This window comes from Symphalangus syndactylus, chromosome X (genome assembly GCF_028878055.3).
Source record: "Symphalangus syndactylus isolate Jambi chromosome X, NHGRI_mSymSyn1-v2.1_pri, whole genome shotgun sequence".
Taxonomy (NCBI): domain Eukaryota; kingdom Metazoa; phylum Chordata; class Mammalia; order Primates; family Hylobatidae; genus Symphalangus; species Symphalangus syndactylus.
This window is the reverse complement of record NC_072447.2, coordinates 142852138-142875728: the sequence shown is the minus strand read 5'-3', so window position 1 is coordinate 142875728 and position 23591 is coordinate 142852138. Positions and strand designations below refer to the sequence as shown.

The 23591-nt window shown below is 43.5% G+C and overlaps 2 protein-coding genes across 8 annotated transcripts in view; one reads left to right on the top strand and one right to left on the bottom strand.

Annotated features, from left to right (window-relative positions):
- The window catches only part of HAPSTR2 (HUWE1 associated protein modifying stress responses 2), a 187302-nt gene that overhangs the window by 150494 nt on the left and 13217 nt on the right, over window positions 1-23591 (bottom strand). The gene's annotated exons all lie outside the window — the stretch shown is intronic.
- The window catches only part of ATP11C (ATPase phospholipid transporting 11C), a 205475-nt gene continuing 185630 nt past the window's right edge, over window positions 3747-23591 (top strand). For 5 of the 7 annotated variants that reach the window (XM_063634308.1, XM_055267365.2, XM_055267367.2 and 2 more), the window contains exon 1: window positions 4573-4762. In XM_063634308.1, the coding sequence (XP_063490378.1) occupies window positions 4736-4762 (27 nt within the window). In that variant the 5' untranslated portion in view covers window positions 4573-4735. The other 2 variants (XM_055267366.2, XM_063634309.1) reach the window with 2 other exon arrangements.

Genomic DNA, 23591 nt, shown 5'->3' with positions numbered 1-23591 from the left:
CCAGAAGCAGTTTGCTCTCCTCCGTCACAGGTGTGGCCTACAACCTATGCTCTAGTGGTTGTTTTGCTCACTTGCCATGGTGAGATTTCTGAGGGGTTGAGGTAGAAGGTACAGAAGATTGGTGGTGCAACAGAATTGAAAGGATTGAGAAAGCACTCTTTCCCTTCCCTCCCTCAGGTAGCAAGCATTATCTAGTCAAGTTGGTAATAAGGACAGAAACAAGACTACTTCCTCTGAATTCCTACCTGTGGGGCTTCTTTCTGTTGCAGTTAGCTGATCCACCAGAAGAGTTGGTGTTATGTTTCAGGGGTTCTGACAGTTTAGGCAGGAGGAAGTTCATTTTTTGCAGTTCTGTTCAATGGAGTTGTCCCAATGAAAATGCTGGCTGAGGGCCTGCTTTACATAGTCACAGACAACAGCTTTCTACAACACCTGGGTTTTCTTTGGAAACTGTGAGGAGGCACTAAAAAGAACCAAAATCTTTTTTCTTGTCTTAAAAAAACTCACAGAGGAGTGACTCTGAAGGATATGTGTGAGAGTAGCTCTAATTTCAGGTTGAGTTTGGATACAGAAAAAGTCACCTTGCATAATTTCATGTTTTGCTGAGTATATTTTGATTTGTATGGAATTGCATTAAAAAAAAATAAAGATGAGGTCTTGCTATGTTACCCAGGCTGGACTCAAACTTCTGGACTCAAGCGACTCTCCTACCTTGGCCTTCCAAAGTGCTGGGATAACAGGTGTGAGCCATCCTGCCCCAGAATTGCATTTTTTTTTTTTTTTTTTTTTGAGACGGAGTCTCGCTCTGTTGCCCAGGCTTGAGTGTACTGGCCTGATCTTGGCTCACTGCAACCTCCGCCTCCCGGGTACGAGTGATTCTCCTGCCTCAGCCTCCCGAATAGCTGGGATTACAGGTGTGCGCCACCACGCCCAGCTAATTTTTGATTTTTAGTAGAGACAGGGTTTCGCTATGTTGTCCAGGCTGGTTTCAAACTCCTGACCTCAGGTGATCTGCCTGCCTCAGTCTCCCATAAAAATACCTGGAATAAAAATCTCATAAAAATGCCTGGAACTGCATTTTTATAGTTGAGCAAATTAGACTGGACCCATGAGTATAGGTGTTGTATTGAAATAAATTGAGAGAATAAATAGCAGAATTATAACAAATAAAAATCAACAATACTGCTATATCTTTTTTGGGGGGTGGGGATGGAGTTTTGTTCTTGTCAACCAGGCTGGAGTGCAGTGGTGCGATCTCGGCCCACTGCAACCTCCACCTCCCAGGTTCAAGTGATTCAATTCTCCTGTCTTAGCCTCCTTAGTAGCTGGGACTACAGGCACCTGCCACCATGCCTGGCTAATTTTTGTATTTTCAGTAGACACAGGGTTTCACCATGTTGGCCAGGCTGGTCTCGAATTCCTGACCTCAGGTGATCCACCCACCTCGGCCTCCCAAAGTGCTGGGATTACAGGTGTGAGCCACCACACCTGGCCCGATACTGCTATATCTGGAGGAATCTTAAAATTCCTGTGATTAGGCTGCAGTTAACATGACAATGGGAAAGTATGAGAGCATAATGCAAACAAAAAAAAATTTCAGGTCTCTAGTATTTTTTAAAGTTGATCTGTTTGAATCTATAAGCAAAGTACATTTTTTCCATTTGTTTAACAGAATTGAATTTGGAACGATATTACTTACTATTCACTAGCAAGCACTTGTACCCCCAAATGTCTAAATTAGTTTATTATTTTATTGATAAGGATGTATTTTGGTAAGAATTCTAGACTTATACCTAGAACTAAAGACAATAACCTCCTCCACCTCCCAATTCCAGTATCTAGAATAATGTCTGCCACACAGTAGTCGTTCAACAAATAAACTAGTGAAGAAATTACAGTAGTTGCTGTGTTCAATAAAAGTAAAGCTAGAGGCCGGGCATGGTGGCTCACGCCTGTAATCCCAGCACTTTGGGAGGCCGAGGCGGGTGGATCACCTGAGGTCAGGAGATCGAGACTAGCCTGGGCAAGATCGTGAAACCCCCGTCTCTACTAAAAATACAAAAATTAGCCGGGTGTCGTGGCAGGCATCTGTAATCCCAGCTACTTGGGAGGCTGAGGCACGAGAATCACTTGAACCCAGGAGGCAGAGGCTGCAGTGAGCCAAGATCGTGCCACTGCACTCCAGCCTGGGTGACAGAGTGAGACTGTCTCAAAAAAAAAAAAAAAAAAAGTAAAGCTAGAAATAACTCTATTTGAAAATAAATCTTTAAAGCAGTAGAGAGCAAAACTTTAGATCCCTTTTGTCAATAAAATATCATATCTGATTAATATAAATTTAAATTTAAAATAAATCCTAAAAATCATTAGATACAGGCTCAACTGTGAGCAAAGAGAAGGAATCACAAGAGGGGAAGAACTGAAAACGGTTGGTTTTACTTCTTGGCAGTTAGGACAGTTTGGGAACAAAACTTAGGTCTCCTGCATTTGCATTTTATTGGGAGATGGGCTCCTCGTTGATCACAGAATGAAGTTCAAACTTCTAACATGTTTTTGAAGAATTTTAGATTTTAGCTTTCGTTCGAGCCGCCCTTACCTACACGTCCTAGGCGTCTGCCACTACGGCGTGATCTCTTTCCTAGTTTGTCCTGCGCTTTTTCACTGACCTCTCCTTCTACCCTGGACTTCGTCCCCTTGGGCTCAGTCAGGTCCCTCTAAAGCCTTCCCACGTTTCAAGGGCTAGTTTAATCTCCAGAGCTTTTAGGAAAACTTCCCAGACCCTCTTTTCAGATGCAACGTCGCTCTCCCCTATTTCTCTAGCACTTTGAACTCTAGCTATTATTAAATTCTAACGTGGCATTTTCGCTTGTTTGTATCCCCCAACCAGATTGCTACCACCCTGTTGGGGAGGTCTTTTAAGAAATCGCTGTGTCCAGCCCTGGCACACTGCCTGGTACAAAGAAAATTCCCAGTAAAGGTTTGTTGAAATGAATCCAAACTCCGGAGGGTAAAGGAGAAGCGCCTATGCCTAGTAGTAAAGGCCTTTCGCGACCTTTGGGAAGGCCTGTGGTGTGGCTGGGCCCTGTCCCCAGCTCTAGACTGGCAGGAGAATGTGGCGAGGCGGAAGACTCGTGTAAGAGTCTCTGAACTCCCTTTACTTATTTCTTTTTGACTTTTATAGAAAAATCTGCAAGTTCTTCTCCAACAGCCTTGGGCCCCGCCTTAAGGGGCGGTGAAAAGGGGTGGGGTTGTGGTAGTTGGGAGGGATGCCCAGCCTCGTGGCAATTCCGGACTCGCTTTTCTTTTGTAATTTTTAAAGTTTCGCAAATTCCAGCTCTAAGCTGGGGGCCGAGGGTGTAGAGGGTTTCCTGATGCGCACATTTTGCGTTCCCGGGAGAGCTCCCAGGATTCGGAGCTTTGCCTAATTTATCCTTCTCACATGTCCCACCGCTAGGAAGCTACCGAGTGCGCCCGGCCTCCACACCCAGCCGGCCAGCGTGGAGAACCCGCTGTTCAGCCCGCGCTTCCTTCTTCAACCCTCTGGGCAAACCCGGGACTAGCGTGTGGGGGAGCTCCCAGCCCGCGGTACCAGGCGGAGTAGGGGGACGGTTGGACTACAACTCCCAGGCTGCCCCGGGAGCAAGGCGGGGGAGGGGGTGAGCGGGAGGGGCCTGGGGTGGGGCGGGGTGGGGGTCAGGGAAATCCCGCCCTGCTGCGCAGCAGAAACGACACAAAGCCTGACTTTACAACCTCAGAGAAAGTGGAAGTAAGAAGGCTTAGGTGGGCAGGCAGGACGAGAGAAAGACCGAGAGGAGGGAAAGCCGCGTAGGTGGGAGTACCGCGGAGCGAGGGTCGAGGGGGAACCCTCGTCCGTGCAAATGAGGAGGGTGGGCTTTCAGAACTAGTCCCCCCTCGCACCCCGCCCCGCCCCTCCCGCGCTGGGGTCCCCACGGTGTCCTGCCTCAGAGCCCGGCTCCACCACGCCCGGAAGGGGGAGCCTGGCCGTCGGCTGGCTCAGGGCGGGCCGGTTGGCTGTACCCAGGCTCCCTAGCCCGAGTGCGGGACGAGAGCGCGGGGCGGCGCGGCAGCCGCGGACCGAGGAGGGGCTGCGAGCTAAACGGCGCGGCGCGGCGCGCGCGGCACGGCGGACGAGTTAGGGCCGGGGCAAGGGAGGCTGTGGCTCCCGACAGAGACAGGGGAGTAGTGTCGGGCTGAGGCGCGGAGTGCCTCGGGAGGGTTCCCCGCGCCTCGAAGGGGGCGGCCGCGGAGTCCAGCGAGGAGGCGGGCGGTGGTGCCGCGTCGGGGAAGCGTGCATCCCGCGGGGTGCCGAGCCCGGCGCTGGCGGAGAGACGGGGGCGCCCCCTCCCCACAGGAGGAGCCTCGCGCTCCTCCGCCATCCTTCCCCAGCGCGGCGGGCTCGCCTTCTCAGTGGGTGCTGCGGGAGCTGCCGGCCGGCGGTGCCGGGGCCAGATAAGGGCGATCCGCGGGGCCGCCGCCCCCGGGTCAGGCAGGCCGGGGGCGGGCCGCCAGTGAGGCGGGGCGTTGGCTAGGCTGCGGGCGGCTGGGGGGCGGGGGAGCGCGGAGAGCCGAGGGGGGGCAGGCGGCGAGCGGGTGGCCCGGCCGCCCGCCTCGCAGCTCCGCTTGGCGCCGCCGGCCCACGCCGCAGTGTGTTTTGTGGACGGCGCCTTCCCAGACAGCCCGGTAGAGCCCAGCTCAGCGCCCGGCAGCCTTCGACGCGATGTTCCGCCGGAGCTTGAATCGTTTTGTAAGTACACTCGCTGCGGCTCCGCGCGTGCCGGTTTGCTTGCTCGCCAGCCCCTCGCCGGGTCCCTCACAACAATTTTCTGAGGGGGCAGTTACATCTCTGTGAGACACCACCACCCCTCTTCTTCCTTTTCACCGAAACACGGTGCCCAGGCGGCCGGGGAGGGGAGGCAGGTAGGGCTCTCGGGGTGTCCCACCCTCGCCCCCAGGACAATTCGACCAGGGCTTCCCGGAGCTGTTACAAACTCTGCCTGAAACTGGGGGCCGCCTTCCGGCTGGGTGGTGGGGGAGACTCGTGGGGGGACCGACCCGGGGACCCCTCAGTTTGCCAATTAGTCGAAGATGGCGTTTTATTCTCAGGGAGGTTGCTTTCTTTTGTTTCCTCTGCCACGAGCACATGGAGGTAAACCTAGACCTGTCACCGTGGCCCAAAAGAAGAGCTGGGGGCTGAGGGAGCCGGAGGCTAGGGCAAGACTCAGCCTTGCCTAGGGCTCAGCCAGCGGGCACCTGCTGACCGGAGGCCGGGCAAACTTTGGAGACCCAGCCTACAAAGCTCACCTTTAGGGTGTTTGAAAGGCGAGCGTGATTGTCAGGGTGGGCCGGGTGGATGTGCAGCGGCGAGGAGGCTGCGCCGGCACTGCCCGTGCTGCCGATCGCTGGTCTGAAGCCTCGCGGAGGACTGAGCACTCCAGACCTTGAACCCATGGGAGAAGGCGGGCTGTGACTGGACTCCTCCGTCCACGTTTACCCCCTTCCAAATCCCCAGAAAAGAGAATTTCATTTTCATGGGAGTTTGCCATAGGGAAAATCGCTTTCTGGCTACTGACTTTTTTGAGTAACCTGTTTACTCCTAGAGGGTACATTAAGAATGGAGCAAAACAGGACCATTTACGTTCTGTGCTATTTGTAGCAACTTCCTTAATTGCAAGAGGAGGTGGCGGGAATAGGATTTTATTTCTGCCAATGATGTGAGAGAAAGGGTTCATCTGCAAATTTTGATTTTTCTGTAGTTAGGAAAAAGGGTTGAATGCTGAGTGCTTTCCTCTACCTGCCTTAAAATACATCTTTTGAGAACATGTCGATTTGGTTTTATTCATGTAATTATTCCTAATGAAAGCGTTGCTAACATTTTTCATACATCGGATATATTTGCTCTCATTTTTCCTTCATTTGAAACTTTCACAAATGTACACTGGCTAAAAGTAATACTTGTACATCCCTTTTTAGAATAGTGCTATGTTAATGGTTTTCTAAATGTTGACCTCATCCAGAAACATGCAGTATGAAATTGGAACAGATTATTACCTGTGGCATAGAGCAGTAGAGGTTGTACATATCAATCATCTTGAAATCCGTAGGTGATGGCTTGTACTGATAGCTTTGCTGAAGCAAGTGACTAAAATTGGTTTCTCACATTTAGCCTGAGAATGCAAACGGGTATTGTTCTTAATAGCTCTGTTTCACATAGATTCTTGTGATCTTGGAGTGTTGTGTGGGGGTGACAAAAAGGGAAAAGTGGCAATGAAAGCTAATTGTATTTAGGAAAAGGATCATCTTTTCACATGGCACTCTTATGGTGGAAAACAACTGGGCTCTGAATCATAATAAAATCATTAAACTTAAGTTGTTGAAATCTTTTTTTTTTAAGGATTTGAACATTTGAAACCGAACAACTCAAGTATTGGTCTAAAAGCCCATTTGCTTCCCTTTTGCGAAAAGTGATCTGCATCGTATCAGAGTCTAGTAATTAAGCAGTGCTGGCCCAGGAAGCCAGGGCATGCAGTAGAATTTGCAGCAGTTGTTGAGGTGCCAGCCTGCAGGTTTGAGGCTAGTACTTTGCATCCCCGACCAAGATCTCAGCAGAGAATCACTTCTGCTAATACTGAAATGAGCTTTGACCTTATTGTTGCAGCTGGAATGTTCAGCTGTTCACATTTTCCTGCGCAGCCATGACTGTGGTAAGTATCGGGAATTTGTACCAGTGCAGTAAGCTAGAAGGTTCTTAGGAGTTGTTTCTGAGCCCTAGGCCCAGGGCAAGGAATTAATCTGCATACCGTTGGACTGAATGTGAAAATTACTATCAAATACTCATTGCTAAAAAACGGCTTCAAAATTTGGGGGAGGGGGGCAATTTTTCCATCACTTAGATCAATAAACCATATGCTGTTCTTATCTTTTGCCTGACAAATTCTTTGAGGGGTACTTCCATTGGAATTACTAGAAGACTAGAATTAAAGATTTGGGTGGAACTTTGAGACTTTCACAGCAGCATGGATGTAGTCAAGGTTGTGAGTTGTCTTATGGTTGTTTTAATATTTTAGAAATAGAGCTATGAATTCCTTTCAAAATGAGTTGTGTTTTTTTAGTGTACCTGTACGTGTCTGAAACTGGTTTTGATTGTGAAATAAATTACAGTGGTGTTGATTGTAGTTGTTGGTTATTGAAAACTAGACTACATATTAGAGAAGTGCTTCCTTTATATTTTAAACCTGAAGTGGAAGAATCCCTTAGGATTCTTACAAGCATCATCTTCTATAGCTCAGTTGTGTTTGCTGAATCATTTTTGAAATGCCATTTATTTTTCGAGTTCTCCAATTTCAAGCTAAAAGAAAATAGTGATTCATTGTATTTTTTAAATACATGGTCTTGACTTCTTTGCCATTAATAACTGTGTTCCTTTCTTTCTGATGAATTATGACTTTCCTTTTGACAGTTTTGAGGTGGAAAGAAATTGGTAGATTTGGTGTATAGCATTTTAGGGTTGAGGCATGTAGAGGGTGTTCTAAAGGATTTAAGAGTTGGATGTCTCTGAGTGCAATAAAAGCACCACCTGTTCTCAAGTCAACATCTCCATAAATACAGTAAATAAGTAATAATAGCTCTGTCTGTACAATTTATTTTCTTCAAAGGCATATTTAATCAAAAGTCTGGACTAGTTGAGATTTAAGGGTCATGGACTTTTATGTTATCCTGTCTTGTTTTATTCTTAATGCAATTCCTAGTGACTATAGTAACATGGTCTCTTGGGTTTAAAGATGTATTGAAAGTCTAAAAACAATTCCCCCCTCTTTTTGGCTTATTAAATTATTTTATACTAAAGATTCAAAATAAGAGATTTCTTGATAAAGTAGGTTGGGGGCTTGGTCAAGAGGATGCTGTCAGTTTAGCTTGTCAGAGAGTGATAGTTAACAGGTATGCATTTCTAGACCTTTGATACATGAAAGCTTAATTGTGAGTGTGAAATACTGGAGTACATTTAAATCTCTGATTCTAGAAGCCTTTAAACTGCTTTGGTTTCATAAAGCATGTAGCATATAATCATATCACACAGAAAATGCCCAGGACTAGAAAGAAATTAGACTGCATAAGGAAGAATGGAAATTTAAAATAAGACTAAAAAATACAAAATAAGAATTAATGAAATAGATAGCTAATTTATTGCTTTGAGTCCAAGGCAAGGCTAGTCTAATGAAGCAATATATGGAGGCAATTAAGAAAATAGTTCAGGTAATTGCTTCTTTTTTTTTCCCCAGGAGCAAGAAGGTTTTTAGTTTCCCCTTTAAATCATCAGAGTAATTAAACATTTTTTTTTTCTGTTTCACTTTACTAATAACCCTGGCCTGACATTGACGAGCGGGAAAATATTGATTTTATTTTACTGTGTTTAGAAATATATCTGTATGTATGTATTGCAATATTTTTACATTTGCACAACTATTACAAATGGTCTGTGTATCTTGGCTCCCTCATGGCTGTTCACAAAGGTCTAGGTTTAGCAGTTGAACTTGACCATACTTAAAAGTAACTTTTTTTTTTTTTTTATCATATTGTGTTATAATTGCCTTTTAGCTTGTATGGCTCCCTAGACTAGTCTTTCTCAACATGGAGAGAATTGGCACTGATGCCCTAGGACATGCCTTGTTAGTAATAAATTAACATTTTCCTGTGCAGCTGGAGTTAAGGAACCCTAATTGAGAAAGGCTGTCCTAGACAGGGACAGTTCACAGTGTGTTCTTTGCTCCTAGCACAGTGCCTGGTCCCTAGTAGGTGTTTAGTAAAATATTTTTTGAAAGAACAACTTTTGTATGTATCCCATAAATAATAACCTTTACTTATAGATAGTGATTATTGTAAACCCGCTCATATGCAGAATGAGTGAAGAATGAGTTCTTGTTAATTGGGGTATACCGTATACATTACTAGTATTCTAAGAATTAGAATAAATACATCTAATGCCGAAAGCTATACTGACCATAGTATAATCTTTCTTTTTTTCCTTTTGAGATTTATTATGGGAGTTGGATCATGCAATTATAGAGGCTGAGAAGTCCCAGAATCTGCCATCTGCATGAGCCCGGCCACAAAATATCCCCTTCTTTTATTTATTTTTATTTTTATTATTTTTTTTTTGAGACAGAGTCTTACTGTTGTCATCCAGGCTGGAGTGCAATGGCACGATCTCGGCTCACTGCAACCTCTGCCTCCCAGGCTCAAGTGATTTTCCTGCCTCAGCCCCCCTAGTAGCTGGGATTACAGGCGCCTGCCACCACGCCTGGCTAATTTTTTGTATTTTTTAGTAGAAACGGGGTTTCACCATGTTGGCCAGGCTAGTCTCAAGCTCTTGACCTCAGGCGATTTCCCCACCTCGGCCTCCCAAAGTGCTGGAATTACAGGCAAGAGCCAGCATGTCCGGCCTCTTTCTTAGATGATTAAGGCATTGTATGGTTTTGCAGAGCAATTATTTCATTCAGCAAATATTGACTGAGCACCTACTATGTGCTGGGCACTGTAGTCAATCCTGGGGGCGTAGATGAGCAAGACAGACAAGGTTCCTGTCTTGAGCTGTAATTATCATTACATACACAACTATAGATATAGAGAGCATGGTAACTGCATTGCATCGAATACATTTGTGACATACCATGAAATTTGATCTTTATGAATAAGTTACTATTACATACTTGTCATTTTTCTTTCTACCAAAAATAGATTGTACAATATCAGTTATTTTCTGGTTGTTTGGATGTCAGTTAAAAAGGAGTTTCTTGCATTTGTCTCCTTTCATCTGACCTATGCATGGCAAACTGGTCTTTTGCAAATAGATGCTAGGCTGACCCTGCGCCAGGTGGGAAACTTATTTAGAAATGAACCACTATAACTTGAAATAAATCTTTACACAAGTGAAAGCAGGTTTTGTCTTTTTTCCTGATATACCTTTTACTGACTAAGCAACATAAAACTCGGAATGTGTCCTGAATACTTTCTATAAGTGTTTACTGTTTGTTCCTTTTGTTTATGCTTATTGCTAATAATTCAGCCATTTAGTGAGTAATATTGAGTGCCTATATACCAGGTAGTTTCCAGTGTTCCTAATTAGCTTTTAGCTGAATTGAGATTTGGGCAGGTGAAGCTGGCCATTTTTATATTGATGCAACTGTCCAAAAGAGCTTGTTTTCTCAAAAAAGCTGCCAGTTTACCACCTGCTGAGCAGTGGGTTCTAGGAGGTAAAGGATGGCCAGTGGACCCTGAAAGAACCATAACTAACCTCGCTGTGTCTGCATGATATGCAAAGAACTAGCCCACTGAGTGAAATCAAATACTGGTTTGTTGAGTGATGGAAAAAATCATCAAGGCTCATTGCTTGTCTAACATGGTTGTTCAGTTCTCTCAAAGAGGGTGAATGCATGGGATACAAAAAAATATACTATTTTTTTCTTCAAGGTGGTGGAATTTCCTGTACATCTGTAGTGCTTTATACAGATGAACCTTTTACATCTGGAACCCTTGAGACTGGGAGAGTTTTTCTGGTTAGGTGGAGGGAGGTTCTGGGCTTCCACAAGTGAATTAGGTGCTGGCTCTTGAGTTTATTTCCTTTCACTTAACATTTACCTTCTTGGCCTGGTATAAGGGTAGATTAGCGGTGATCATAAAACAAACATATTGGCACAACTGCAGCATATGTTAACGCTGCTGCAGCTTAATGATGAATGAGTGCTCAGCACTGCAGATTTGGGTACAGGATGCCCTATGCCCGCACATTGGCAGACAGCCCCTCAATTATTGCAGTGTATGGACGGATTGCTGGTTTGGCTGACTTCTTGATAATAGAAGATGTGATTTATAAATGATAATGGACCGTGGATTTCCAGATTTAGAAGGTTAACCTGTATTTGTGAAGTAGAAATCATTGATTTCTTGTGCCATATGTATTTAATGAAATATGGGAGGATTGGTGATGTTGATGATATTGCTGTTCAAGCAGATATCATTTGTTTTTTAGGCGTCTCTATTATATGTTGTCATAAAGTATTAATGTGGCAATGTTTTCCTAGTCCCTTTCTCTTTACCAAGGTATTGGAAAAATCAGAAGTGTTCTTGAAAATGATCTTGCAGTTAGCACAGCATCAGGTAAACAGTAGATGTTCAATTAATACTTGTTTGTTTTGAGCTGAATTGGTAACACAATCTGAGTCAGTAATAACAGATGACAAATGATCAGTTTAGGAAGCAGCCACCAAGAAGCTTATGCATTTCAGACTGGGCTACATTGTGCATTTCAGACTGGGCTACAAAATTAGCCAGGAGTGGTAGCGCAGGCCTGTAATCCCAGCTACTTGAGAGGCTGAGGCGGGAGAATTGCTTGAACCTGGGAGGCAGAGGTTGCACTGAGCCGAGATCGTGCCATTGTACTCCAGCCTGGGCAACAAGAGCAAAACTCCATCTCAAATAATAATAATCCTGTATGCTTACTATAAATACAGATTCCTGGGCCTTGAACTTACTGAATCCAAGTCTTGGGTGATAGACCCCAAGAAACTGTGTTTTTAACAAGCATTCCAAGTGGTTCTTAGGTTCACTAAAATTTGAGAACAGCCATATATAATATAGTAAACACGGAAATATTTATTTTCTGGGCGCACACTCTGTTCACCTTTTTGAACTTCAGTTTCTTCATCGATAGAATGGAAATAATAATACCTATTTCACAAGACTGTTGAAAAAAATGTTTGGTAGACTATTCAACACTATACCAATTGTGACAGAGGTCCTCAAAACTGGCCTAGGTTTGTTGATTCACTGGCAGAACTCAGTACATAGACACGCTTGGGGATGTGATTTGTTATAGCAAAAGGATACAGAGCAAAGTCAGTAACGGAAAAAGGCTCATTGGGGCCAAGTCTGGAGGAAACCATGTGCAAGCTTCCAGTCCTCTTTCACTGAAATCACACAGGTCATGCTTAATTCCTCTAGCAAACGAGTTTTGACAACTTGTGTGAAATGTCTACTAGGGAAGCTTATTAGAGATTCAGTACCCAGGGTTTTTATTGGGAACCGGTCACACAGGCGCCCTCCACCTGGTACACAGCAAAATTCCAGACCCCAAAGAGGAAAGCAGGTATTCAGTGTTAAACCCTATTGTTTACGTAGCTTAAGCAGAGTGAGCCACTCTTATCAATCAGGGTGATGGAAACCCTCCCAAAATCCGAGTCCCCAGACACCAGCCAGGGACCAACCTTGCAAACAGGCCTTACTAAGAATAGCAATGTCAGGCCTGCTATGTTAACTCTTTCCATCACGCAAATATTGTGAAACACTGGTATTTTTTCAGTGAAAGGAAATGACTTGTCCAAGATCATTAAGCTAATCAGCAGTACAGCTGAGACAGACTCCCAGCAATCACATCTTTTCATTGCTGCCCATAGCCATGCTTCTAGATTATGGGTCATTCCTTTTCATACTGTCATTGAAAGCACTTATTGTTTGTCACTTGAAGCAGAAGAGCAGCCTGCCGGTGGTAAATTGATGCACCCAGTGGGGGAGCCAGGAAGTATTGATGTTTCTGCCAGTTTAGCGTCAACACTTGCTGGTTTCCTCTCTGGAGCATCACCAAGTTCGTGGATTTTCATTTTTCCTGACTTTTGGACTTTTGTTACTGCTCCCATTCATTTGCTCATAGTCCTAACACTCATTTGCATCATCGCTTCATCCCATTCTATACCTTTTGGGTAACACAATTTCCAAACAGTGGGAATACTGCAGTATTTTGTCAAAGAAGACTATATAGGAAAAAAAAACAAAACAAAACACCAAAAGAAAAAAAAATTTCTGAGCAATGAATTTTATGGCAATATTTACAAATATTGGTTTATATCCTGGATTGTCTTTTGAGTTTTATAGTCATGGAAAACCCTAGGGATATCTCTGGTTATTTGGGGTTTCAACCATTTTTACTGTTATAAAGGAAAATTAACAAATTTTTTTTATGATTGGAGCAAGGAATAAGGAAATCATACTGAATGGTGCAGTAATCCCACATATCGACAGGGAGTAGAAGCCAGGAGGGAATTGCCACAAGTAAGTAACAGCTGGGTAGAGCAGATTATGTAAGCTACACCTGTTGTGTAAGCAGTGGGGACGTTCTTTAAGCTTCACAATTAATGTATTTTGCAGTAATATGGATTAAGGGATCTATAGTATAGTGCACAATTTACTCTGGCTTCTTTTCTGAAAACATTCATGTGAATCACAGCTTTCTTGGAACACTCATTCCCTATTTGGTGCTGTAGAGGTGTGTAAGGTACAACCCTGCTCACCAGTAGCCTGCAGTTTGGTAGAAGAGAGAGAAGACCAGCACACAGGACCATCCTCCACACAAGGCCAGTAGGTCACCAGAGCCATCCTTTTGAAGGACATACACAGTAAGTGCAGTAGGCATTCAGAAGGAGGCACTGGCTCTCTGGCTTTATTTCTTGGGGAGAGCTTTCTGGAGGAAGTAGCCTGTCAACTGGGCCTTTGGGGACCCAAAGGGCTGAAGGTTCTGAGATTTTAGGGACGGGCAGTCTCATTACAGGAGGAGGCAATTACCTGAGCAATGGTGCAGGGTCATTGTTTGCACTTAAAGCATGGGAACCAGTCAATTTAGAGAGCATACATGCCAACCCCAAATGAGTTTGAGCTGTTATAAAAAAGTATAACAGGTGGGGCTCAGTGGCTCATGCCTGTAATCCCAGCACTTTGGGAGTATGAGGCAGGTGGATCATTTGAGGTCAGGAGTTCAAAACCAGGCTGGCCAACATGGTGAAACCCCGTCTCTACTAAAAACAAAAATTAGCCAGGTGTGATGGAGAGCGCCTGTAATCCCAGCTACTCGGGAGGCTGAGGCCGGAGAACTGCTTGAGCCAGGGAGGTGGAGGTTGCAGTGAGCAGAGGTGGCACCACTGCACTCCAGCCTGGGTAACAGAGCGAGACTCTGCCTCAAAAAAACAAAACAAAACAAACAAACAAAAAGTATAACATAGATTCCGTGGCTTATAAACAACAGAAATTTATTTCTCACAATCCTGGAACTTGGAAGCCCAAGATCAGGATGCCAGCATGGTTGGGTACTAGTGAGGGGGCTTCACGTTGCAGACTGGTGACTTATTGTATCTTCACATGGCAGAAAAAGAGTGAAATGAGCTCTCTAGGGCACTGATCCCATTTATGAGGGTTCCACCTTCATGGCCTAATCACCTGTCAGATGCCTCACCTCCTAGTACTGTCACCTTGGGAGTTAGGATTTCCACATAAGAATTTTAGGGGAACACAAACATCCTGTCCATGACACAGCAGAAAGACCAAAACCTTGATCTTCAATGCCTTACGTTTGCTGTAGTAATTTTGATTTTAAAAAAGGAGATGCTAAAAACAGGTGTCAGGTGGCTTTAGGTCTCCACAACAATAGCTATAGGAATATTCCCATACATAGATGCTCTTTTCTGAAACCTATGACTCCAGTAAATTTATGTCATTATATATATATATATATATATATATATATATAGAGAGAGAGAGAGAGAGAGAGAGAGAGAGAGAGACAGTCTTGCTCTGTTGCCCAGGCTGGAGTGCAGTGGCACAATCTCTGCTCACTGCAACCTCCGCCTCCCGGGTTCAAGTGATTCTCCTGCCTCAGCCTCCTGAGTAGCTGAGACTACAGGCGTGTGCCACCACACCTGGCTAATTTTTGTATTTTTAGGAGAGACAGGGTTTCACCATGTTGGCCAGGCTGGTCTTGAACTCCTGACCTCAAGTGATCCACCTGACTCAGCCTCCTAAAGTGCTGGGATTACTGGCGTGAGCTGCCATGCCCAGCCTGATTTGGTGCAGGGACAGTAAGGCAGAGACCAGGATGAAGTATATATTTGGGGTAATATATCATGACAGTACTTCATATATTATTATAGGACTGCTTACTTAGTTACCCTGCTTAAATTATGGGTACACATTTCTGGTAACTTTTACTACACATGGGAGACAGGATGGCAGTTCATTTTCTTGAGTACTAGTGGTCATTTATTTAAAAAGCTGGAGATCAGGCCTTTTTTCAGGAGCACATTCCTTACCAACACATTTATAGTTCACTGCTATTAGATAAGAAGGCTTTTGATAGACTTTCAGATCTGACTGCATCATTCAGACTTACCAGAACATGAATTGCATCTCATTCCTCTGTATTAGTCTGTTTTCATACTGCTTTAAAGAACTGCCTGAGATTGGGTAATTTATAAAGGAAAGAGGTTTAATGGACTCACAGTTCCACATGGCTGGGGAGGCCTCAGGAAACTTCCAATCATGGCAGAAGGCAATTAGGAAGCAAGACACCTTCTTCACAAAGTGGCAGGAAGGAGAAGTGCCGAGTGAAGGGGAAAGAGCCCCTTATGAAACCGTCAGATCTCGTGAGACTCACTCACTATCACGAGAACATGGGGAAAACCACCGCCATGATTCAGTTGCCTCCACCTGGTCTTTCCCTTGACAGGTGGGTATTATGGGGATTATAATTCAAGATGAGATTTGGGCGGGGACACATATCACCCTCATAACCAGTTCATCACGACACCATGCTCAGTCAGTGCCACTTTATCATGACTGCCATCCTCGTCTGAGTCATTAGCATCTCTCTACTTTCGTATTTGTTCCTCCTCCAGTTTTCCCCTGTTCAGTAAATGGCACCATCCCCCACCTAGTAGCTCAAGCTAAAAACCTAGCAGTCATACTTAATACTAACCTTTCCCTTCATCACATTTGTCAGAGAATCCAATAGGTTCTATTTCTGAAAATGCTGTCACATCCATCCACCTTTCTTCATGCCCACACCTACCACCATTCAAGTTCAAGCTACTGCTGTCATTTACCTGGACCTTTGCAATCGATTATTTTATTATCCACTTTTGCCCTCTCCTATCTGTCTTCCACACAGCTCCAGGGGGATCTTTTACAAACGCACACCAGGAGCACTTCATTGACTTCCCACTGATTTCTGGTTAAATACTTTGCTGGTATTGCTCTGTCTCTTTCACTTTTTTTCATTCACTTTTAAAAACTGAGATAATTCACATAACATAAAATTCACCACTTTAAAGTATACATTTAAGTGGATTTAAATTTCCTATGCTGTGTAACTATCACAGCTATCTAATTCCAGCACATTTCCACTACCTCAAAAAGAAACCCCATCCATTAGCTCTTAGTCTCAGTCCTCTACCCTTCAGCCCTTGGCAACCATCCATCTACTTTCTTATCTCTGGATTGCCAGTGGAATCATACAATATGTGTTCCTTTGTGACTGAATTCTTTGGTTTAGCATAGTAATATTTTCAAGATTTGTTCATGTTGTAGCATGTATCAGTATCAGTACTTCATTCTTTTTTTTTTTTTTTTTTTTGAGGTGGAGTCTCTGTCACCCAGGCTGGAGCGCAGTGGTATGATCTCGGCTCACTGCAACCTATGCCTCCTGGGTTCAAGCGATTCTCATGCCTCAGCCTCCAAAGTAGCTTGGACTACAGGCACGCACCACCACACTCGACTAATTTTTGTATTTTTAGTAGAGACGGGGTTTTGCTATGTTGGCTAGGCTGGTCTTGAACTGACCTCAGGTCATCCGCCCAGCTCGGCCTCCCATAGTGCTGGGATTATAGGCGTGAGCCACGGCGCCGGGACTCATTCCTCTTGAAGGCAGAGAATACTCCGTTTTATGGAGAGAGCACATTTTATTTATGTTATTCAGCTGATGGACATTTGGGTTGTTCGCACTTTTTGACTCTTGTGAGAAATGCTTCTTTGAACATTTTTGTCCTTTATTTTTTATTTTTTTATTGAGACAGAGTCTCACTCTGTCACCCAGGCTGGAGTGCAGTGGCGCCATCATGGCACATTGCAGCCTCTGCCTTCCAGGTTCAAGCAATTCTCCTGCCTCAGCCTTCTGAGTAGCTGGGACAACAGGCATGCACCACCACACTTGGCTAGTTTTGTATTTTTAGTAGATATGGGGTTTCACCATATTGGCCAGGCTTGTCTTGAACTCTTGGCCTTAGGTGATCCACCCACTTGGCCTCCCAAAGTGCTGGAATTACAGGTGTGAGCCACTGTTCGTGGCACATTTTTTTGCTTTTTAAATGAATATGTTTTTACTTGAGTATATATTAGTGGAATTGCTGGGTCATATGGTAATTGTATGTTTAAACTTTTCAGGAACTACCAAACTGCTTTCTTCAGTTCTTCCTCACTTAAGTAGTGTGTGTGTGTGTGTGTGTGTGTGTGTGTGTGTTTGAGTGCAGTGCTGCGATCTCTGCTCACTGCAACCTCCGCCTCCTGGGTTCAAGCCATTCTCCTCTCTCAGCCTCCCGAGTAGCTGGGATTACAGGTGCCTGCCACCACGCAGCTAATTTTTGTAGTTTTAGTAGAGATGGGGTTTTCCTGGGATTATAGGCGAGAGCCACTACGCCCAGCCATATGTGTGTTTTTTTGAGACAGAGTCTTGCTCTGTCGCCCTGGCTGGAGTGCAGTGGTGCGATCTCGGCTCACTGCCATGTCTGCCTCCCGGGTTCAAGCTATTCTCATGCCTCAGCCTCCTGAGCAGCTGGAATTACAGGCACACGCCACCATGCCTGGCTAATTTTAAAAATATTTTTAGTAGAGACGGTTTCGCCATGTTGGCCAGGCTGGTCTTGAACTCCCAACTTCAGGTGATCCACCCTCCTCAGCCTCCCAAAGTGCTGGAATTACAGGTGTGAGCCACAGCACCTGGCCAATAACTAGTATTTTTAATTGTAAAGAAAACACATAAAACTTACCATCTTTTTTTAAAGCATAGAGTGCAAATTGTATTCACATTGTATGCAACAGATCTCTAGAACTTTTTCATCTTGCAAAACTAAAACTCCATGCCCATTAAACAACAGCTCCCCCACTTCATGCAGTATTTGTCTTTTTGTGACTGGCGTATTTCACTTAGCATAATGTCCTCCAGGATTCTCCATGTTGTAGCATGTGAGAGGATTTTCTTCCCTTTTTTTTTTTTTTGAAATGGAGTTTCGCTCTGTCACCCAGGCTGCAGTGAAGTGGAGTGGTTTCGCTCTGTTGCCCAGGCTGGAGTGAAGTGGAGTGGTCTTGGCTCACTGCAACCTCTGTCCCCACCCCCGCCCCCACCCCCGCCCCGGGTTCAAGCAATTCTCCTGCCTCAGCCTCCCGAGTAGCTGGGATTATAGTTACCCACCAGCATGCCCGGCTAATTTTTGTATTTTTAGTAGAGACAGGGTTTTGCCATGTTGGCCAGGCTGGTCTGGAACTTCTGACTTCAGGTGATCCTCCCGCCTTGGCCTCCCAAAGTGCTGGGATTACAGGCATGAGCCACGTGCCTGGCCTGATTTTCTTCGTTTTAAAGATTGGATTATATTTCATTGTGTATATATATATTTGTTTATCCATTCATCTGTAGATAGTCATTTGGATTGCTTCCACCTCTTGGCTATTGTGAATAATGCTGCTATGAACATCAGTGTGCAAATATCTCTTCGAGATTATGCTTTCAATTCTTTGGATATATACCCAGAAATGAGACTGCTGTGCATATGGTAATTCTGTTTTTAATTTTTTGAGGAACTTCTGTACTGTTTTCAACAGTGGCTACATCATTTTACATTCCCATTAAGGGTTCTAGTTTCTCCATATACTCACCAACAATTGCTATATTTTTTATAGTGACTGTCTTTTTTTTTTTTTTTTTTTTTTTTTTGAGGCAGAGCCTTGCTCTGCTGCCCAGGCTGAAGTGCAGTGGTGCGATTTCTGCTCACTGCAATCTCTGCTTCCCAGGTTCAAGTGATTCTCCTGCCTCAGCCTCCCGAGTAGCTGGAATTATAGGCGTGTACCACCATGCCCAGCTAATTTTTGTCTTTTTGGTAGAGACTGGGTTTCACCATGTTGGCCAGGCTGGTCTCGAACTCCTGACCTTATGTGATTCCCCCTGCCTCGGCCTCCCACATGCTGGGATTACAAGTGGGAGCCACCACGCCTGACCTATAGTAGCTGTCTTAATGGGTGTGAGGTTACATCTTACTGTGATTTTGATTTGCATTTCTTGGATGATTAGTGATGTTGAGCATCATTTCCTATGTTTTTTGGCCATTTGTATGTCATCTTTTGAGAAATGTCTACTTAATTCCTTTACCCATTTTGGTTGCGGGGGCGTTGTTTCCTTTTTTGTTGTTGCTCAGTTGTAGGAATTATTTACATATTCTGGATAATATTTCCTTATGAAATATATGACTTACAAATATTTGCCCACATTCCATAGGTTGCCTTTTCTTGTGATGATTACTTACTTTGATGAACAGAAGTATTAAAATTTGATGTAGTCTCATTTGTCTGTTTATGCTTTCGTTGCCTGTGCTTTTAATGTTATATCCATGAAATAACTGTCAAATCCAAATGTCATGAGTCTTTTCCCCTCTGTTTTCTTCTAGGAGTTGCATATTTTTAAGTTTAGTTGGTAGTTTATAAGTCTTACATGTAGTTCTTCAATCGATTTCGAGTTAATTTTTGTATGTAGTATAAGATAAGGGTCCAACTTCATTCTTTTGCATGTTGATGTCCAGTTTTCCTAGCACCATTTATTTGAAGACTCTCCCAGCATCATAGGACAGGGTAAGAAAAAAAGAAAAGACTCTCTTTTCCCCCACTGAGTGGTTTTGGCACCCTTGTTAAAGATCATTTGACCATGTACATGAGAGTTTACTTCTGGGATATTTATTTTTATTCTGTTCGCCTGTGTGTCTGTCTTTACGCCAGTGTCACGTGGTTTTGATTACATATTGTTTTGTAATATGTTTTGAAATCAGGAGTTGCGAGACCCCCAACTTTGCTCTTTTTCAAGATTGTTTTGGCTATTTGGGGTGCCTTAAGATTCCATATGGATTTTATGGTGGATTTTTTTTTTTTTAATTTCTGCAAAAAACCTTCCTCATTTTTTGTGTTCCATCTGCCACAGGACCGTTGTATATACTGTATATTCCTGGTACACTTCTCTCCTGTAGTCAGTTGTCTCAACTCTTACTCATTTCTCAGAGCTCAGCTTAATCATCACTTCCCTAAGGAAGCTATTCCTGATCCTTCCCTCAGACAATGCCAGTTTCTCAGTTACTATGAACCTGTCCTTCATATTCTTTTTGTAGTTGACTTTACATTTGCATACTGTATTTGGTAACTTAATTAGTGTCTAGATTTCCTCTATATAGTATGCTCCATGAAGGTAAGACCTGTGACTATTTTTGCTCATTGCTATATCCCTAATGCTTCACTGCCTGACATAATATGTGCTCATTAAATGTTTGCTGAATAAATGAAATACGATTTCTATTTGCATTTCTAATCCTACTTCCCATTTATAATTATAGACTTGTAGTGCTTGACTGAGAGATCAAAGACTAAGTGATGTCCAGTCTTTTTTTTTTTTTTTTTTTTTTTAAGACAGAGTCTTGCTCTGTCACCCAGGCTGGAATGCAGTGGTGTGATCTCAGCTCACTGCAACCTCTGCCTCCTGGGTTCAAGCGATGCTCTTGCCTCAGCCTCCCGAGTAGCTGGGATTACAGGTGTGTGCCACCATGCACAGCTAATTTTTGTATTTTTAGTAGAGACAGGGTTTCACCATGTTGGCCAGGCTGGTCTCGAACTCCTGACTTCAGGTAATCTGTCCGCCTCGGCCTCCCAAAATGCTGAGATTACAGGTGTGAGCCACCGTGCTGGCCACATGTTGTGTTTTATAATACATACATCATGCCTTTTTAAATTATGCTTTTAGTTATTTAATATTCTGTGATGTAGTTAATGAATTAACTGTATAAGCTTCACTATGGTTTCATACACATTTACAACGTTGATTTTCTTCAGCAATTTGCTATTATATTTTCAAAGTACTTAATGTACTCCTAAAATATGTACAACTATTATATATCAATTAAAAAATACTCCAGTATAAATACCAAATGAAGTGTTTATTAATCAAATATTTTTTTTCTTTTTTTCTTTTTTCTTTTTTTTTTTTGAGATAGAATCTTGCTCTGTCACCCAGGCTGGACTGGAGTGGCTCACTGTAACCTCTGCCTCCCGGGTTCAAATTATTCTCGTGCCTCAGCCTCCCGAGTAGCTAGGATTACAGACGTGCACCACCATGCCTGGCTAAATTTTGCATTTTTAGTAGAGTCGGGGTTTCACTGTGTTGACCAGGCTGGTCTGAAACTCCTGGCCTCATTTGATCCTCCTGCCTTGGCCTCCCAAAGTGCTGAGATTATAGGTGTGAGCCACTACGCCCGGTGTAATTTTTAAGTCCTTTTGATAACTTTTTGTCTATGTGTTTTTCAAATTCTTGTTTCAAAATTTGTTTTTAAACAGCTTTATTGAGGTGCAAGTACTTTTAATGTTATTATTTTTGTGAGTTTATTGCAACTTTAAGGGGTACCAGATATTCAGCAATGATAGTAGTGTCTCATTTAAGTCCTTATTGCACAAAGATGGAGCTAATCTCATTATTTTATGTGGGTCAAGATTTGAAATTTTTAAAAATCTTTTTCAAAATTTTACTTTCGGTGTAGGCATGTGTGTTTTGTTAGGATATCTGTGTGCAGAAATAATTAAGTCAGAGCCTTGAATTGCTGATCCATGATTTCATTGATATGTTGCAGGTTTATGGAATTGTTATAGTTGTAAGTTGTTTTTCTTTGCCTTTTAATCATAATAACAGCAAAACCTAGGGTGGTAAGTTCCAGGAACTGTTTTAAGTGCTGTATAAGCATTAGTTTATTATACACATTTGGTTATTAGGATTCTCCAGAGAAACAGAACCAATAGGATATATACAAGAAGTGATTTATCATAAGGAATTGGCTCATGGGTTTATGTAGCTTGACAAGACCCAAGATCTGCAGTCCGCAAGTTGGAGACTCAGAAGAACTGATGGCGTAAGTTCCAGTCTGAAGACTGATAGGTTCAAGACTCTGGAAGAGCCACTTTTCAATTCTGAAGGCAGGAAAATGCAGGAGGAGTTATTCCTTAGTCAAGGGAAGGGGAAGGGCAGCCTTTTTGTTCTACTCAGGCCTTACACTGATTTATTTGATGAGGTCCACCCACATTATGGAGGGCAATCTGCTTTACTCAGTCTTCTGATTCAAATGTTAATCTCATCCAGAAACACCTTGGCAGACACATCTAGAATAATGCTTGGTGAAATACCTGAGCATGCTGTGGCCTAGTCAAGTTGACACATAAAATTAACTGTCACATTTAGGTCCTAGGATCATGTGAAGATGAATGAACAAATCTAAAGTGTCTATAGGTCAGGAATGGCAGACTGTACTATAAATAATTGTAGTTTGCTAGACCCCCCCATCTGTAAAATAAAGGACTTGGGCTGCTAGATGGTCTGTAAGGCTCAGTGAATCCTTGAACTATTAAAGAACCTTAGAGGCCATTTAGTAGTCCAACATCTTCATTATAGCTGGGAAAATGGACTGAGAGAGGGTAAGTGGCTTTTCCAAGATTATTCAGTGAATCGAGAATTCAGAAATATGGAATTCCAGGCTCAGTTCTATTGCCCTTGTCTTCAGTTTCCTCATCTGTGAACTGCATGGGCTCCTGGGATGATTTGTATCTAAGTTCTTTCCCAGCTTTATAATTCTGTACTATGTGTTTAGGCCTAGAGTCTAGGAGTGAGCGAATCTTTTGACTATTTTCTGTTGGGTTTTTATCTGTTTTGCTCTTTGGGTCTCCATCTCTTGATTGCACATTTGACGGTATTCTACCCCAAATTTCAGTTTCCCCTTTAATGGTAATGAGTTTGAACTGACTTTTATATACTTTGGATGGGAACAATGACAAATTTTAGGAAGTACTGTTTCACTCGTGTCCGTGTGAAGAGACCACAAAACAGACTTCGTGTGAGCAACAAGGCTGTTCATTTCACCTGGGTGCAGGCGGGCCGAGTCCGAAAAGAGTCAGCGAAGGGAGATAGGGGTGGGACTGTTTTATAGGATTTGGGTAGGTAAAGGAAAATTACAGTCAAAGGGGGTTGTTCTCTGGCCGGTAGGGGTGGGGGACACAAGGTGCTCGGTGGGGGAGTTTTTGAGCCAGGATGAGCCAGGAGAAGGAATTTCACAAGGTAGTATCATCAGTTAAGGCAGGAACAGGCCATTTAAATTTCACTTCTTGTGTGATTCTTCAGTTACTTCAGGCCATCTGGATGTATACCTACAGGTCACAGGCAGATATGATGGCTTAGCTTGGGCTCAGAGGCCTAACACTGTTCATGAGTTTTTAATAGTGGGTATACTGTTTAGTTTTACACTGATCTGAATGATTGAGGATCGAATGTAGACCCATGCCTTGGTTAGTAACTATGCTCTAGAATTAATTAAACTCAAATCTAATTATATTAATCTTTTAGCTAACAGCACTAATGGAGGAGAGGATTTTTGTTGATGCTGGAATATTATGGGCAAGCTTCCTGGGAATCAACACTGCCT